The sequence below is a fragment of the Diceros bicornis genome, chromosome 25 (genome assembly GCF_020826845.1).
Source record: "Diceros bicornis minor isolate mBicDic1 chromosome 25, mDicBic1.mat.cur, whole genome shotgun sequence".
In the NCBI taxonomy this organism is placed as follows: domain Eukaryota; kingdom Metazoa; phylum Chordata; class Mammalia; order Perissodactyla; family Rhinocerotidae; genus Diceros; species Diceros bicornis.
Window position 1 is genome coordinate 42,768,632 of NC_080764.1, and position 20,215 is coordinate 42,788,846.

General features: G+C 33.7%; 1 protein-coding gene across 1 annotated transcript in view; it reads right to left on the reverse strand.

Moving 5' to 3' along the window:
* Nucleotides 1-20,215, reverse strand: part of ZDHHC17 (zinc finger DHHC-type palmitoyltransferase 17) — a 96,066-nt gene that overhangs the window by 30,705 nt on the left and 45,146 nt on the right. The window contains exons 6-9 of the mRNA XM_058568743.1: nucleotides 18,000-18,064; nucleotides 17,186-17,348; nucleotides 10,011-10,136; nucleotides 632-774 (exon numbers count right to left, since the gene is read on the reverse strand). Coding sequence (XP_058424726.1) covers nucleotides 632-774; nucleotides 10,011-10,136; nucleotides 17,186-17,348; nucleotides 18,000-18,064 — 497 coding nt within the window. The remainder of the gene's footprint in view (nucleotides 1-631; nucleotides 775-10,010; nucleotides 10,137-17,185; nucleotides 17,349-17,999; nucleotides 18,065-20,215) is intronic.

Here is a 20,215-nt window from a genome sequence, read left to right on the forward strand (position 1 = left end):
TTAGTGTATTACAAGTCATTCTCATCTCTGGGTGAATTATTTTCAGAAGCTTTTTTTGAAAATCAGGTGAAAACAAGGTACTAAAGGAATGGAAATTAGGTGGAAATCTAAGGATAGGAAGAAAAGGGAATGATTACAATGTTTAAAGAAAAAAGAGAGAGGAGAAAACTTTTTCAAAAAACTGAGCCTACTTGATATGCTTAGACTCTACCCTCTACTAAAATCAAACCTCTTTCTTGCATATTGCCTACGACCAAAGAAAATATAATTCCTATGGAAAGATAAGCCCAAGCATTATAATTACCCGGAAATAAGCAATATGTATATTACATTTAGAGTTCAACAAACTCAAGTACACATCTACTGAAATGTTTTAAAAATATTTTAGCCTTAAAAATTAGATGCTAGACTTCGTCACTGAAAGCACCTTTACAATCATTTTAACAACAATGTTAAAATTTTAAAAGATTTCACATATAAATTTGCCAAAATTCTTTAACATTAAATTAAGACCAAACATGTTACATAAAGTCAATGTTCTAAACATACAAAACATTAATTTTATATAGCAGGGTCCAAATTATATTCTTTCATGTACAGTTAAAAATATAATTAAAAACAACACACTTACTTTGAAAGAAATTGTACTGTAGCCCAAACACCACCATACATTAGCCCTTTAATGAGCCAAGAATCAATATTTAGGTCTGCTATAAACCCAACCAGCCAAATAACTAGGAAAGGAGTTCCGAGCATTACTTTCTGCCGAAATTCCTGTAGAGAAAAAAAAAATTAGAAGCTTTTCCAAGTTCCAAGTAACCTCAGTGTGAACCACTGTTACCTTTGTGAAAACACGCAACAGAGGGTGAAATTCATTCATTCATTCAAATGTGCCTACACACTATGTGTGTACTATTCAAGGTGTGGTCTCTATCTTCTAGAGACAGGCATTAAACAAACTATTTAAAAGTACTTGGTTAAAATTGTGGAAAATGAGAACAGAAGCTATAAGAGTGGGTCTAGATAGTCAGATATAAAAGATAGCAAGTACCACCTGCTAACACGTGGGCAGGCTAGAAAACAGTTCATGACAAATACCACCCTATTTTACCAGGGGCACTGATAACTAGACAGAAAAGGACAACCAGAATGACTGATGGTCTAAGAACTGTATCAGATAAGGAAACCTGAGGATGCTTAGCCTGGAGAAAACATTTTGAATGACACATACAAACAGTATATTAAAACCTTAAAATGAGAAAGAGAATAAAATCAAACAATCTACAGGGTACTAGACCCCACAGAATGGAGATTATGTGCCTCTGAACACATATCAAAGCAGAGTGCTTAATATTCCAGAGGTCATTCCATTTCATTTTTATACTGGTCTGGTTGTTACCAAGTCCATACTTCTAAGTATGAAACCTATCTACTTCCTTGTGACATCTATCACAATTGTATCCTCAGAGCAACACAAAATAAGTCTATTATTGCCTCTTCCACACAACAGCCCTTCACAAACTTACAGGCAGCTATCAAGTCTCTCGAGTTACCTTAGTTGATAAAACTAAGATCTAACAAAGCTCAGAGTGTAAATATTACTTTCCTCATTGATTATTTACCTTTCTGCAGGCTAACATTATATTACACTTTTTTTTACCACCTCTTTCACTGTTGGCTTCTAGTGAAACACTTTTTAATATAAATGGCCACATCTTTCCCACTAGCCATTGTAATTCATTTTCTGACCTAAACTTGCAATTTTAACTTAGACTAATAATTAAACATATCAACTTCAGAGTTTAACTTTATGCTGTAGTAAAATAACTAAGCCTTCTAACTTGTTTTTTCATCTTTAGTATGTGTGAATTTTATATCAAGACGTTAGAGAAGATTTATAACTGGGAGAAGAGAGTGTACGGATGAGGGTAGATACTGATGGGAGAGAAGGTGAACATGTGTCATTTGAAAAAGTATTTTCTAAAATTATCTGTAATTTGGCTTGTTACTAGTCAAGATACTTGTTTCCCTCAGCAGTGGCCACATTTTTTATTAAAAATTAATATACAAATTACATATAGTAAAATTCACTTTTTTGTGTACAGTTCTCTGAGTTTTGGTTAACATACACAGTTGTGTATACAGCACTAAAATCAAGACACAGAACAGTTCTATCAAGCCCTGAAATACTCTGTGACCTAGTCCCAGCCCCTGACAAACACTAATCTGATTTCTGTCCCTATATTTTTTCCTCTGCAGGAATGTCATATAAATGGAATCATACTGAATGTAATCTTTTAAGTCTGGCCTCTTTCACTTAAGGAATGCATTTGACATTCATCCATGTTGCGTGCATCAGTAGTTTGTTCCTTTTTAACGCTGAGTAGTATTCTATTACAGGATATATCAGTTTGTTCACCCATTCCCCAGCTAAGGGATTAGGGTTGTTTCCAGTTTTTGACGACTGTGAATAAAGCCATTATAAACATTTGTATACAGGTTTTTGCGTGAACATAAGTTGATTTCACTTGGATAAATACCGATGCATGGGATTTCTGGATTTTTTTTTCAAACTGTCATTTAACATACATATTATAATATAAAGATGTAATGGTGATGTGCTGCTTCTGCAGATATGAGAAATCTATTTTATCTTACATTTTATTATGGAAATTCTCAAATACAGTCGTCCCTCAGTATCTGCAGGGAATTGGTTCCAGGACCCCTGCAGATACCAAAATCCAGGCATGTTCAAGTCCCTCACACAAAATGGCACAGTATTTGCATATAACCTATGCACATCTTCTCGCATACTTTAAATTAGCTCTACATTACATATAATTCCTAATACAATATAAATGGTATGTAAATACTTGTTATACTGTACTGTTTAGGGAATAATGACGAGAAAAGAGTCTGTACATGTTCAGTACAGATGCAACTATTGTAGGCCTTTCTATCCGAGGTTGACTGAATCCGTGGATTTGGAACCTGCAGATATGGAGGGCTGACTGTATACAGTAAATTTGAAAGAATTTTATAGTGAATACCTATATATCAACTACATCGACTCTATAATTCAGTAATCAATTTTTTGATTAAACTTTTTATTTTGAAATAACTGTAGATTCACATGCAGTTGTAATAAATAACACAGACAGATCTCAAATATCCTTTACCCAGGTTCCCCCAATTGTTAAAATCTTGCAAAACAGTAGTACAATATCACAACCAGAATACTGATATTTACACAGTGAAGATACACAGTATTTCCATCACTGCAAGGATTCCTTATGTTGGCCTTTTATAGCAACTTCCTCCCTACCCTATTCTCACTCCCCTAGTAACCTCTAGCAACCACCAATCTGTTCTACATTTCTATAATTTTATTTGTCATCTCAAGAACTTTATACAAATGGAATTATATGGTATGTACTTTCATAGGATTGGCTTTTTCACTCAATGTAATTACCTGGAGTTTCATCCAGGTTATTGCATGCACCATTAGTTCATTTTCTTTTACTGGTGAACAATATTCCATGGTATGAACGTACCACAGTTTGTTTAACCATTCACCCATCGAAGGACTTTGGGATTATTTCCAGTTTGGGGCTATTATATGAATAAAGCTGCTACAAACGTTTTGTGTGTGAACATAAAATTTCATTTCTCTGGGATAAATGCCTAAGAGTGCAGTTTCTGGGCTGTGTGGTAATTGCATGCTAAGTTTTTTAAAAGGAACTGCCAACTGTTCTCTAGGGTACTGTACTGTTTTACATTCCTACCAGCAATGGATGAGTAATCTAGTCTCTCTGTACCCTCACCAGCATTTGGTGGTGTCACAGCTTTTTATTTTAGTTATGCTGATAGGTGTATGATAGTAAGTCGCTGTGGTTTTAATTTGCATTTCCCTAATGACTAATGATGTTGAACATCTTTTCTGTGCTTATCTGCCATTTTTATATCTTTTTTGGTGAACTATCTCTTCTTGTCTTTAGCCCATTTTCTAATTGGATTGTTTGATTTCTCACTGTTGAGTTTTGAAAGGTCTTTATATATTCTGGAAACTAGTCATTTGTTGGATATGTGGCTTGCAAATACTTTCTCCCAGTCTGTAGTTGTCTTTTTGTCCTAGTAACATCGTCTTTTGTGGAATAAAATTTTTAATTTTGATTAAGTCCAACTGATCAGTTTTTACCTTTACGGATCATGCTTTTCGTATCAAGGGTAACTCTTTGCCTAGCGCTAGATTTTGATGATTTTCTCTCTTTTTTCTAAACGTTTTATAGTTTTACACTCCACATTGAAGTCTGTGAACCATTCTGAGGTAATTTTTTCATACGGTGTGAGGTTTGAGTTGTTTTGTTTTTTGCCTATGCGTAGCCTTTTCAACAAATGATGCTGGGGCATTTGGATATCTTTCCTCCACTGAATTGCTTTTACACTTCTGTCAAAAGTCAGTGGGCATATCTCTGTGGTTCTATTTCTGGGCTCTCTATTCTCCTCCATTGATCTGTCAGTTTATTCCTTCAGCAAGACCACACAATCTTGATTCCTGTAGCTCTATAGCAGGTCTTCAAATTGCGTAGAGTGATTCCTCTTTTTCAGAATTGTTTTAGCTATTCTAGGTCTTTTGTCTTTATATAAATTTTAGAATAATACTGGTACTATAGATAAAAAATCTTGCTGGAATTTTTGTTTAATTATATTAAATCTATATATCAATTTGGGGACAAGTGACATACTATGTTGAGTCTTTCAATTCATGAACACAGTACGCTTCTCCATGTATTTGTATCATCTCTGATTTATTTCATTGGCATTTAAAAATTTTTAGTATACAAGTTTTTTACCTGTTTGGTTAGATTTACACCTAACTATAAATTTTTTTTTTGAGCGATACTAAGACACTAAGTAGTACCGTGTTTTTAATTTCAGTGTCCACATGTTTATTGCAAGTATACAGAAATAAAATAGATTTTTACATATTTATCTTATATCCTGTGACCTTCCTGAACTCATTTATTAGTTCTAGGAGTTTATTTTATAGAGTCCTTGGGATTTTTTTATATAGACAATAATGTCAACCACAAACAGGAACAATTTTATTATTTTTTCCTTTCTGATTTATTTGCCTTTTAATTTCCTTTTCTTGCTTTATTCACTAGCTAGAACTTCCAGCACTACGCTAATAAGAGGAGTAAGAGGGATATGCTTGCCTTGTTCTTGATCTTAGGGGGAAACCGTTCAGTCTTTCACTATTGAGTATGATGTTAGTTGAAGGTTTTATACATGCTCTTTATAAAGTTCAGGAAATTCTCTTCTGTTCCTATTTTTATGCGAGTATTATCATAAACGGATATTGATCTTTATCAAATGCTTTTTCTGCATTGATTGATATAATCATGAGATTTTTCTTCTTTGTTAATATGGTAGATTACATTGAATAATTTTTTAATATTAAATGAGCCTTGCATCCCTGCAATAAACCCAATTTGGCCGTGATGCATAATTCCTTTTATATATTGCTGCCTTCTATTTGTTAAGGATTTTTGAGTCTATATCCATGAAGGAGACTAGTCTATAATTTTCTTTTTTGTGCTGTCTTTGTCTGGTTTTGGTAACATATATTGTTTCCATTCTACTACTTGCCTGTATAAGCAACTTGCTGATATTCTTATATGTGAAGTGAGTTTCTTACACACAGCATATAGTTGGGTCAAATTTTATAATCCACACTGCCAATATCTATCTTTTAATTGGTATATTTAGACTATTTACATTTAATGTAATTATTGATATGTTAGAGTTTAAGTCTATAATTTTGTATTTTGTTTTCTATGTGATTTTCTGTTTTCTTTTTCCTGCCTTATGGTGGGTTACTGGAAAGTTTTTTAGAATTCTATCTTGGTTTATACCTATAGTGTTTTTGAGTATATTTCTGTATCTTTTTTAGTGGTTACCCTAAGTATTACATTATATAAACATATCACAGTGTACTGGTGTCATCGATTTTACCAGTTCTAGTGAAGTGTGGAAACCATACCTCCCTTTATGTCCCTCTGCCCTCCCCTGTTTATACTGTAAAGTGTCTCAAATACGTTCTCTACGTACATTTAGAGCCACATCAGACAGTATTAGAACTCTTGCTTCAACTGTCAAGTGTAATTTGGAAGACATAAGATGAGAAGGAAAGTCTACCATATTTACCCATAATTTTGCTTACCCTGATGTTATGTTTCAAGATTCTTTCTTTTATCATTTCCTTTCTGTTTAGAGAACTTCTCTTAGCCATTCTTTTAGGGTAAGTCTGCTGGCGACAAATTCTCTTAGCTTTCCTTTATCTAAGAATGTGTTGATTTTTCCTTTATTCCTGAAAGATATTTTCATTGGATATAGGATTCTAGGTTCACAGTTCTTTCCATTCGGCACTTGGAAAACATGCCAGTTCCTTCTGGCCTCTATGGTTTCTGATGAGAAATCCACTATCGTTTGAATTGTTTTATCCCCATCTGTAAGAGGATTTCAGGCTTTTTATTTTTTGGTCTTTAGTTTCCAGAAGTTTGACCGTGATGTGTTTGGTGAGGATTTCTTTGAGTTTTTTCTGTTTAGGGTTCATTCCACTTCTTAATCACTAGGTTTGCCTTTTGCCAAATTTGGGGAGTTTTTGGCCATTATATCTTTGATAACTTTTTCAGCCCCACCCTCTTTCTCTTCTTCTTCTGGGACTCCAATCACATTAATGTTAGATATTCTGTTATAACCACAGGTTCCTGAAGTTCTGTTCATTTTATTTTTTTCAGTTTATTTCCTTTTGTTATTCAAAATGGGTAATTTTTATTGTTCTATCTTCAAGGTCATTGATTTTTTCCTCTGTCCCCTCTATTTCTGCTGTTGAGCCCATCCATTGAGTTTTTTTTCTTTTGGTTACTGTAATTTTCAGTTTTAAAATTTCCATTTGGTTCTTCTTTGTATTCCATTTCTATATTTCTACTTCTATACTGAGACTCTATTTTTTATTTGTTTCAAGCATGTTCATAATTACTCACTGAAGCTTTTTATGATGGCTACTTTAAAATCTTCTGTCAGATGATTCTAACATCTCTGTCATCATGTTGTTGGCATCTATTGATTCTCTTCGTTCAGTTTCAGATGTTCTTGGTTCTTGGTATGATGAGTGATTTTCGTTTGAAACCTGGACATTTTGGGTATTAGGAGACACTGGATTTTACTTAAACTTTTCCTTTTAGAAGGATTCCTGTGACGTAGCTTGGCAGGGGGAGAGGAGTGAGGCATCTTCTCATTACTGCCAGGTGGGGTGGAAGTCCCAGATCCCAACTTGGCCTCCACTGACAGCTGAGGAGGGCTTCCCATTACTGTTAGGCAAAGGTGGGACTTCCAGCTCTCCACTATAACTCTATTGATACCTCCCTGGCTGGGAGGGTCAGGAGCGCCTCATTACTGTTTCCTCTGTGGTTTCCACTGATACAGCAGGCGATGGGACCTCAACAGTCAGTGGGGTGAAAGTCTGAACTCTCTACCTGGCCTTCTCTGACATCACCCCAGGAGAGAAGTTGGGGAACCTCATTACAGACTGGTAAGGGTAAAGTTACACCTTTGCTGGTATGAGTCAGGGTGGAGCCACAGTTTTTTCCGTAGTGTTTAGCTGTAGTAGAAAGTTATTTATTAAAAGTTTCTGTCTTGCTAAGCTGCCTCTTTTGTGGTCCTTGGGCTAGAGACCAGGCTTTTGTTGGGCCTCTTCTGTCTGCACCCATTCATGATTCTGGCTTGTTGGATCTGTCAGTTCCTCTTCTGGGACACATGAGGCAAAAAAAGAGAAGGCAGGGAAATCACCACCATGTCATTCTTTGGGGCCTGAGTTCCCTAGCTGCTTTGCTTTCTTCTCTCCATCTTTCAGAGTCTTCTTACATTAGCTTTGTACATAATGTCCAGGTTTTTCGGTTTTACTTAGCAGGGAGGAATAGGGAAAAGTATATCTACTCCATCTTCCCAGATTCATTTTCCCATAATCAATAAACAACATTAAAGAGGAAGATATGTGAGATTTCCACTGTTACCAAAGGGATCATGGGTTTTTAAATGTTGAGAAACACTAATTTAGAGATTTCTCTCTAACTTATTATTAACCAAGTAACACTTATTTAACCATAAATCTGCCTGTCTAAAATCTTCTAAGCTCAAAAATCTAAGAGTTTTAAAAACAGTTTTCTAAATCAAGATTCCCTCCATATCTAATTGGCTATTAGCACTGTCCAAAAATATATTTGTTTTCATTTTGGGATGACTTGTTTTTAGTAAAATACTATTGAGTCCTAGGTGTCACTGTTTTCTTGCTTAGTTTTAAATATAGAACATACTTCATACTAGCAAATCAAGTCATGTACACGACTTAAATTTTTCTAATGTGAAATGAAAAGAGAAGAACGGTCTTCATAATTATAAATACTTAATGTTACAAAGCCCTCAACCATCATATATTTTTATCTAGTAAACTTTTAAAAAAATGTAATATATTTAAAGCTACTAATGCAAAAAAAAAAAATTTCAAAAAATAAAATGCAGGAATACTCGACTCCCAAACTGATCACAATAATATATAAATGTTAATAAAATTGTTAAACTTTTTAATGAAGCTCTCTTTTTCAAAAGAAATCATATCTAAACACATATACAGTTCATTATTGCTATAATAAGTAACTTTATACATTAAAAAACAACTAAAATTTACAAAGTCATTTTCATCTGACTATATATTTTTTAAAAACTTTTAGAATATTTACACTAAACAAAATGAAAGCATAAACATTATGGAACTTTCTAAAGTAATACAAGACACTTTTATTACTAGGCTAGTTATTATGAGACATTAGCCATTTTTTACTCTGTTGAGAAAAATTGAAGCAAAAAACTCCTAGAGAACAGAGCAATATCAAAGTAAATAAATAATGAATCATTTTCTATATTATATCTAATAGTGAAACAAGAGAGTTAACATGACATGCAAAAATTGCCCATCATTCTCAACTGAGAGATGGAAAATAGGCAAGTTTATAAACTATAAATCTAATTCTTTTGATGTCTAAGTAATGGACCAATGGACTTTTCAGCTCATTAAGGAAGTATGACTTCCCACAAATAAATGAGGTATGCTTTCAAGTGTATTTCTCTTTATCCAAAATTTGTCATTTTGTCTAACAGATAGATCAATGTTAACTTTAAACAAACAGTATTACCACTATCACCCTGAATAAGACATACATAAGATGGTACTCAAGTCTTAATGCCATTCAAGTTGTAATTATTGACAAGTTAGCAAATATCTTGTCAATTATTTAGGTATATAAAGAAATTGTCAGTCAGCTAATTTTTCCATTTTTAAGAAATACAGACTCCTCTTTTGAGGAAATGTTCTTAGTTGTGATACCATATTATTACAATTAGGCAATTGAGCCAACAGTCAGACAGTTTAAAATTGAAGGTATATGGAAGATCTAAAACGGGCTTTCTAGAGAGAAAGAATATACGTTTCTCTCTCTAAAAAAAGTTACAACACATCACATAAGAATGGAAAGCTTAAATTAATTAGAGCTCGAGTTGTGAGTAGTTAAAACAGCTATGTATTAGGACTAAGATTTTTCACCATTTATTACCATACTAAAAAATGCACTTAAACAGGAAAGACTTTTATGATATCTCCATTACTTAACGAAGGCCAGCTGAATCAATGAACTAACATTTATGTCAGTAGCCTATGGAGATTTACCCATCTTTCTTAATTATCAGATAATACAAATAGGCCATCAATTAAGCAAGCAGAGCCCTGAGAAACTTTGCTATCTTACTTCATTTTATACTGAATGAAATGATATTTTAAAAATTATACCGGCCAATGCCAAAATTAAAGGCTGTAAATACTCATGCTAAGAAAGTATGCCTACGAATCTTACTTAAAAAGACTATATATTGAAAATCTTCAGTCATAAAATTACCTTATCAGCTTTCAGCTTTCTAAGGAAAGATGGATTGTCATATCCTTTTGCTTGCCTTGCCTCTTGCAAATGGTTGATCATCCACACATTTTTTCTCTGCTTTGCCAAATCAAGTGCTGATTCACCCTATAATATAAGTAGAAGAAATTCACATTAAAAATAAAGAAAAAGCATAATACTTTAGTTACTTTTAGAGCACTTCCATAAAAACAAATTGACTGCACTATTCATTCATTAACATTGTTTTTACATTGGGCAAAGTCAATTACTAAAAGAATCTAAATCATTACATATTACTTATTATGCTTTCCCATTCAAGGTATAATCAGAAAATGTATTACTCATCTTATTCACTAGATTCTATTTTTGCTTGCATTTTGACTTATACTAGAGAGTAAATCAAAAAGTAGGTATTTTAGCACCTGCTGGATCAGAGGCTACCCCTAAGTTTATCAGTTATTTCACATTCTTCAAGGGTTTTTTAGTAATAGCTATTGCTACAAAACATCCTGCTATAGTATCAAATTGCCAGAAATCTCTCAGTCTAATTTCAATGATGACAAGTCTGAAGAAGAGAATAGAGAAGGAAAAAAAAGTCAAATTCTACTTCTACTACTTCTACAAGACTAGCATTCTTGATCATCTTAACTTCACTCACCCATCCAGAAATTTCCAAAGAGAATAAGAGCAGTAACAAAAACTGGTGAAACTCAAGTTATGGACTTGCAGCTCCCTTTAATCACAAGAAAAAGAATGCCACGGAGTGTAAGTGAACAGAACTAAAATGTTTTAAAAGAAGTAAGAAACAAGAAATAAGTGTCCCCAATTCTAGATCTACGTTTCTTTTTGCCTTTATTAATTTAAAATCTTATTTCTCCTTTTGCAAATTAGTCAGACACCTACATTTCTAGTCTATTTAATATTCTCCACTATTTATCTACTTCTTTAAATAGAAAGGTGAAATTAAAAATTTTCTTTGCCAAAATTTCAAGAATGTATAGATGAATATTCAAAAAACTACTTTAAAAAAAGAAAAAGATATTGAAATTTTATTTTAAAAAACCGAATGAAAATAAAGGAATAAGGAGCCTTGGGGTGCATTATTTATGAGGGATGATTATTTAGCAAGTATGGAGTACAGTTTTTAAAAAAAAAACACTGAAAAAGAGAAAGAAGCAAACAACAAAATAAACACATCACTACCAGCAACAGTAACAACTATAACAACACAACAACAACAACAAAAAGCCCAACCAATCCTTTAATAAAAAGATCAATAGTATTTAACAAGGAATGGGCTAATCTAGGTAAGTCTTCCACAAAAAGGGATATTTACTTTAAAAGATCTCCTTACCTATTCAAAAATTCTATCACCTAAGTTGTCAGAACCAGCTAATTAATCCAAACTATAAAGATTACCTGAATAAAAGCAATCCCTTGGGTAACAACTCCCAGAGAATATCTGCAGTTGCCTCGGTCCAGCTGAGCATCCCTTCCACTAGAGGGCCATGTGACACCTAAGGATTGCCTAGACAAAAAGATGGAGGGAGCTTTAAGAAATCTTTCAACTACTCTTCTAGTCATCTGACTACTTTTGTATAGCTCTTTTATTCAGCTGGTAAAATAAACAGGCAATTAATTTAAGAAGTTATACTAAACCCAGGGTTCTGAATCCAGTCCATATTTATCACTCCATGTGTCAGCCAAAATAGTAAATGATAATAGCAGCAATAACAACAAGAATCATGGAGTATTTATAGACTATGCAACTGGTAATAAAAGAAATTCTTCAAGGGTTTTGGCGAGATAAACATTATGGATGGTGGAGGGTGGAAGATGACTTTTTGCCTAAGTGAGGTCGCATTTCATTATTAAAACTAAGGAAAATTCTTCCTGGGAGACCATCTAGGTCAGGTACTTAAGAAGTAATGAAAACTATTTTCTGAAAACAGTTTCTTACTTCATTTCAAGAAAACATATAACAGTCTTTCAATACATTAATTAACAAAGCTCAGTAATTTTATGTTCTGCACAAGATCAAAATCATGTCATTTGATAATTTTAGAAAGAAAAAATTATAAATGCTTGGGCAGCACTCAGAGACTAATTGTTCCCCCCAAACTCACTTCATCTAAATTTATCTGTATAACCAAAAACATGTGCAAGGGATAAAATATTAGTTTTTTAAAAATTCACAAATGAGATGCTATCATAAAAAAGGATTACTGTATATGTGTTTTTTTTAATTCTTAGTATCCCAAATCACTTTTTCCTCCCAATTGTTATTACTTAACAATAATAATAAATTGTTATTTATTCTATGTAACTATTATTTAGGGCCATGGTTCTTAAATTCTTTTGAGTCATATTTGATGAAACCATTCACCCTCTCCCCAGAAAAGTGCTGATACATGTAACTTTTTTTTTTTTTTTTGTGAGGAGATCAGCCCTGTGCTAACATCTGCCAATCCTCCTCTTTTTTTGCAGAGGAAGATTGGCCCTGGGCTAACATCCGTGCCCATCTTCCTCCACTTTATATGGGACACCGCCACAGCATGGCTTGCCAAGCAGTGCGTCGGTGTGCACCCAGGATCTGAACTGGCGAATCCCGGGGGGCCCGCAGTGGAGCGCGCACACTTAACCACTTGCGCCACCAGGCGGGCCCTACATGTAACTTTTCAATAACAATTTCAGGGGTCCATGGACCCACCCTCTAACCAAATTTCACTGGTGAGTCCCAGATTAAGAACCTTTAATCTAGGGTATATGGCCATTCCTGATCCCTAAGGATCAAAATAGCCATCTTCAAGTTACCTACCATTTAATATTATTAACTGTCTCCAAAATAAGTTCTATCTTAATTTTGATAAAAGAATCATTTGTTTATATATGAAATAACGGAATTCCTTACTCGAATAACTAATTTACAAGCGTAAATATCTACTTAATAAAAAGTAAATATAATTTACAAGAATAAATATCTACTTAATATAGATTTCTATGAAACTTAAGCCTAATCTTATCTAGGAAATAGCTATTTTAGAAGAGATAGGATCAACTAATAATTATCTAACTATTATAACACAAAGTATAATTTTTCCTATTCTTTGGAGAATGTAACTTTTTTTTTTTTTTGGTGAGGAAAATTAGCCCTAACTAACATCTGTGCCAATCTTCCTCTATTTTGTATGTGGTACACCACTACAGCATGGCTTGATGAGCAGTGCATAGGTCCATGCCTGGAATCCAAAACCATGAACCCCAAGCTGTCAAAGCAGAGCACGCAAACTTAATCACTACGCCACCAGGGCTGGCCCCCAAGTGCTTTTTTTTTTTTTCATTAATGGATTTTTCCCTTTCAAAACTTGTAGCAATTTAAGTTTACTTAATTGGCTTGACATTCCACATAGCTAAATTTATAAATGCCTCAAATTATATATGACTAGATCACAACCAATTCCTATCACCTTCACCCCCCAAAAATCTTCTTCCCTCAGTCTTCACAACCTCAATATATATCACAAGACATTCAATTATTCAAACTCAAACCTAGGTCATCAATGTTTTCTTTCACCCTCATATCTAATCTACCTTTGCATTTCTACTCTCAACTGTTATCTCCAAATCCATGCATTCCTCTCCATCTCTACTCCCACAATCACAAGTAGACTAACACCATCACTTGTCTGATTTATTGCAATAGTCTAACTGATCTTCATCCGTCCCTTCCATTTTCTTAATTCTTCAATGCATTCTCCATACAGCAACCAAAGTGATCTTTTAAAAATATTTAAAACACAGAGATTATATAACCAGCTTACATGAAGCCTTCTGTTTCTCATGACTGAAAATACAATTAAAGCTCCTTATTGTGGCCTTGCATGATCCGGCACCTGCCTTTCTCAGTGACTTCACCCCCTTGCTCACTGCACTCAGTCCAGGCTGTCATTTGTGAACCTCTAACACGGCAAGCTTATTCCCGGCCTTGGGCCTTGCACCTCCAGGTTCCTCTACATGGAAAGTTTTTTCCCACATATCTTTGCATAACTGATCCCTTCTCATCAGACAAATCTCAAAGCAAATGTCGTCTCCTCAGAGGCATGCACAAATCACTCTCACCTGATGTGGCCCTCTCAGCCCTTGTCAGTCTACCACATTTGTCTGTGAGTGTGTTTACTTTATTTATTGTTTATTTCCTCAATACAATGTAAATCCTGAAAGAATAAGGACTTCATCTGTCTTAAACACCATGACTCCCCAGCACTGAACAAATATTTGTTGAATGAATGAATAAAAGGTTTCCATCAGAAGGTGGTGACTAGACTTCAGCATATTAGGAATGCCAGATTCTAGTGGAAAAAGCATCTGATACTATTTCATCCTTTAAATTACATAAAAAGAGCATTTTTAAACAAAAATCTACTTTTTCACCAGTGTGGATAAAAAGATTATTTTTACTCTGAAAGTATAATTGTTCCCCGAGGAACTGACGCAACTCCTTAGACTTTATTTTAAAAATAATGCCACTCCAAATAAGTCAGACAGAGAAAGATAAATACCGTGTGACCTCACTTATATGTGGAATCTTAAAAAAAAAAAAAACAAAACAACAGAAAAACAAACCCAGCTCATAGATACAGAGAACAGACTGGTAGTTGCCAGAGGTGGGGGGTGGGGGTTGAGAGAAATGGGTGAAAGAGTCAAAAGGTACAAACTTCCAGTTATAAAATAAATAAGTCCTGGGGACTTAATGTACAGCATGGCGACTATATTTAATAATACTGTACTGCATATTTGAAAGTTGCTAAGAGAGTAAACCTTGAGGGTTTTCATCACAAGAAGAAAGAAAATTTTGTGACTGTGTACAGTGACGAACGTTGACTGGACTTGGTGTGGTGGTCATTTTGTGATGTGTATAGGTGTTGATTATTATGTTGTACACCTGAAACTAGTGTAACGTTTGCCAATCACACCTCAATTAAAAAAATTAATTAAAAAATAATAATGTCACTCCAGAAGCTACTTTTATTTGAGAAAGACGTTAAATTTACAAATCACACCTTAAATACTTAAAGATCATGATCCAAGAGAAGTTACCTAAAATTTTATATAGATAGAAACGATATTTTTAAATGCTCTAAAAATATACACTACTAGTTTCAAATTCCAGAACTATGTAGTCACCCTGTCTCAGTTCTTTGGTATTACTGTAATTTCAATACACTGATAAGGCTCTTGGCAGAGTCTGTGGAGACTCACTATTTGCCATAGTGAAACTGGTTCTATCTTTTCAATAATATAACACTAAATTATCTTGAAATGTATTCCTGGGGCAGGAACACTTTAGGAATGGCTGTCTGGTATCGAAGAGAAGAAAAATAACACTCTAAAGCAATTCAGATAATAAAATATAAGGTAATCTCATTAATTTTTTCTTATGGGGATATTGGTCAGGTTCAGTCAAACTCATCCTTTCTTATCCTTTAGGCCTTAAGGTCAGTCTAATCTACTAATCAGAATGTTATGAACTTTTCAGAGCTTCCTATTTAAAAACATTTGGAAAAGCAAAAATTTCTCTCTATAATTTCAGAAGTGGCAGAGAGTTATACCAGCAGAGTCATGAAAACTAGCTTAGACGTAAAGCCCAGGATTACACAAATCGTCATTCAGTCGGTCAACAAATATTTAGAGTGCCCATTACACGTCAGGTACTATGGTATGTTGACTTTACTCCTTCCGTATGCTTACTGGCAGATACTAGACCATTCTGATTACTCCGGGTAAGGACAAGAAGACTTGAAATTTAAAAAAAAAAAGACAGAAAACAAATGGTTTTCTCAATTTCTTATACTTTCCAATAAGATATTTGGTATTTACTTTGAACCAAATTTTTCTGTGTGTGTGAGGAAGATCAGCCCTGAGCTAACATCTGCCAATCCTCTTTTTGCTGAGGAAGATGCCCTGGGCTAATATCCATGCCCATGTTCCTCCACTTTATATGGGACACCACCACAGCATGGCCTGACAAGCAGTGTGTCGGTGCGCGCCCGGGATCTGAACTGGCGAACCCCAGGCCACCACAGCGGAGCGCACGCACCTAACCACTTGCGCCACGGGGCCGGCCCCTGAACTAAATATTTTTGATTAGACTTACTTCTAAAAATTGGTTAAAATCTTAACTAAATTAGGCTCCATATAACTAGTCTAAGTTATTTTATTTTAGTAGTATAAACTTCTCTTCTTAATCAGACAAAAACTATTCATTGGAACATAAATAGATGCCCTGATCCAGCAGGAGATAACCTACTTTTTGATTGTCATTTCAGATTATTATGTGGCTCGAACCCTTTTCATATTTAATTAGTACATATCCCTTAGGTATCTAAGAAACACGATTCAGAAAATACAATGTCAAAATTTATTGTCAAAATTAAAGAACATTTGTCAATGGGCACAAGTTATTTATGAATGCACATTATTAAAAGAGGATGTGTGAAGTCATTTCACAGAAAGAGACTGCTGCTGAAAGATGTGGTAGATCTTGAAGCTCAAAAAATGAGAATAGTTAAGCAAAATTTAAGACTACCAACAGAATCTTCTTGCAGGTAGTCATAAAATGTCTACAAATTTCTACATGCTCAAACTATAAATATTAACTGTGCTTTGTTTTTAGTGTATACTTTTCCTGGATTAGTTCAGCATTTGGAGGAGAGGAGTTCTCCTATAAACACAATAAAAGTGTTCACCAAATTTAAAGGTCTTGATCTTTAAAAAAGTAAGACAATAAATGACCAAGTCAAAGAATCATTAAAAGTTACTATGCATAATGTGGTTTAACTACAAACTTGTGACTCTCCATAATGGTCTTCTTAAAGAAACCAGAAAACTATTCCCTTCAGCTATAAAAATACAGATTATATCATTTAATTTCCAAAAGTCACTAAGAATTCACTAACGAAACGGCAACTAAAATCTGAAAATTACTTGAATACTAAAAGATGAAGTAAATAAACCAGTCTTTCAAAATAAATTCTTGCATGGAAGCAAAGGGTTGAGCTTAAACAAGACATTTCTTCCATCTTCGAAAGTCTATGGGAAAAAAAAACGTTTTATTGAGGAATTCACATCTTAGTAACCACATTTCACATAGCATAATCAGTATAGGATATTTTTACCTTGATATTCTGGGCATCAACATTAGCTCCAGCTTCCAGAAGAAGACTAATGACTGTGGTATTCCCTGCTAGTACTGCCCAATGCAGAGCAGTGTTTTTGTGGTACTTGTCACCAAGGTTAACTGAAACATTGAATGTTAAAAGCAATCTAGTTGGATCCACACTGAAAAGGAAAAAAAAAAAACAAACAACAACAACAACCCTAATTTCAATTATAGAAATCATTACAGATACTAAACTGATTGTGGCTGCATACGAATTCCATCTTGGAACACTTCTATTCTAACCTATACTCAACAACTTTATAATTGGTAATGAGACAAAATTCTAATAGGAAACATTAAGAATGTTCAACACCATATAAAGTAATATAGTTCCAAGGGAGTGCATACTTGGTCCTGACATTTTCTGTTTTTGATCTAGGGATTAATATCATTTAATAAATATCTATATAATAAAACAATTTTTTAAATTTAAATTCGGATTGCTTCAAAAATGATTTAAGGCAACTTATTAATATGTTAAACTTGCCCATGTGCAAATTTCATGAAAAAATTACTTTTTAAAAGAAAGATAACATCTCCCATTCTTGGAAATTGTTAAAAAAGGAACAAATTAAGGATACTATAATTACCAAGGTAAAGGCAAACACAGAAACAAATACCCAAAAAGGTAATTTATGTTATATACCATGTAGTCATAATAAAAATTTTAAATATTAGAAGTAGAACATTAATTGCTTTTTCTCATTACTTATTTTACATTTTATTATGTTGAAAATGATCTGAATAAGTATTTTATAATGGTTACATACCTATGTGTTCTATAAGCTGCCCACATTAAAGGTGTCATTCCATTCTGATCCATCATATCTACATCCTGATAGAGTAAAAAGAAAAAAGTCAGACAGTAAAAATTTCAAAGTTCCTACCAAATTTACTTGGAAAAATCTAATTTACACACCACAGGCGAAGCCAATATAACATTACTCAAGCAAAGGTGATTTAGGAAACCTTTTCCTTCTTAACTTTAAAATAAAACTATTTATTGTCACTAAATATTTTAATTAACGTGTATATAAATATTTAATTGACATATTAAATATATGTAATTAACATATATTTATAGTCTTCCCTTTTAAGACGCTTTAATCAGCCTTTCACTGTTCTGCATTTCAAGATCTTGACCTAGCTACTCTTTTGATCTTTCACCCACAAAGGATAGGTTAAATGATTTAACTGAAAAACTTACTTATACTAATTCACGATAGGAGGAAATAAAAAAACTCTGTTTATTCCTAGGCATTTCAAAATAAATAATAAAAACACCTGTCTTTCTAATAAACTCAAAAAAGTTTGTTTGCTTTTTATTTAATTGTTATACATATACATTTTTAGAGTTAAATGATTCTGCAAAGTATGTGGTAAAAAAGCAATGTGATAAAGCAATTCTCTCACTCCCCACCACTTTCACCTTTTTTTAGCTCATTATTTTGGTATTTACCTCCACATCTTAAAATAAGATGCTTGAATTGCCACTTTTCAGTTTTAGGCATTATCTTCTGAGACTCCTCAGTATGCAAAATGAGAATTTCTCTCTTTCCTCTCCCTGCCCAGTCAAAAATATGCATCTTTCCTATTCTTTCCTCTCAAGAGATCTATTCTGGTTCTATAAATACTTGATAGTCACATTATTATAAATATATATGAATACTATTCCCAGCAAAATCATGTAGTAAACCATTATTACTTTTCCTCTCCTACCCAACTTTTTGTTTTCCTTGGTACTTCCCCTCCCCCCACTTTTGCTTAGTTTTTTAGCAAATTAGAATTAAAACTACCATCTATTCAACCAAAACTCTTCCCTAGTTATCTAAATCTCTTTTCAAGACATTGTGATGTATCAGTTTAGGGATTCTATCAGTTTCACTTTCCTAAAATCATCTTTCCTAACCCACTCCAATCGAGATTGATTATCCTATACGTCTGAGGCCTCTGTCTCATTAACTAGATCAGGAGTTCTTTGAGGATCAAAATTATACTAAATTCATCTTTGTTTTCTCAGTGCCCAGCAGGTGACCAAAAACCATTTGTTAAATGAAAAGACATGTTTATCTATCTATTCTTCTAGGCTTAGGAAAGGCTTGGGCTTTAGAATAAGACAGACATGATTTTGAATTCCTAGCTCCACCACTTAATAGCTGTAAGACTGGCAAAATTACTTTAATTCTCTGAGCCTCAGCTTCCTCATCTAAAATGTGAAGACAAATAATGGCTTCATAAGACCTCTGTGATGATTAAATGGAATAATGTGTGCAAAGCACCTAGTCCAGGTATAACAGACATTCAACAAATATTAAGTGTCCTCTTCTCTTCCCCATCTTCTATTCCTGAATTACGCTGAATCAGCAATTCTAATCCAAGTTGTGTTATCTAATTTACCAGTCAATGGAGACAGGACAGAGTTATAGTCAGTACACTGTAAAACACTTCCTATCTCTATGCAGCAGTTCTCTGTGAGCCACTATTACTGAGGGGAATATGTGTCAAATGCAAACATTATCCAAGTGTACTGAGGCAGAAAACAAGCTGAGAACCACTACATTACTCAAACTAGAACACACACTCTTGGACGTCACTAGTTTTAGTCCTTCATCATGAATACTGTAACTGAACGTTATGCCTTAGCCATTGCAAATCCATTTCTAGACTTAGTTTAAGCGTTGTTGGCAACGTATGTAACCTCACTCAATATTTCCAATATACACGCTGATTTTTTTTTCAATAAAAAATTTTTTTAAAAAATGTTCTCTGAAGAAATGACAAACTTCCTTGTTTCTTAAATCAGAGTTAAGTACTGTAACTTATTTTACTTTTTTCACTGTCCTGGTTTCAAGAAAGCTCAACTAAATTTGATGTCCAATTAAAACAAACACGTAAATTCTTATGTTTAAGTTTCTTCTTCCTTCTTAGCTGTGAGTCATTTCATATCCTTTTAAAGAAGTGGTAGTATTAAAAATATCAATCAACA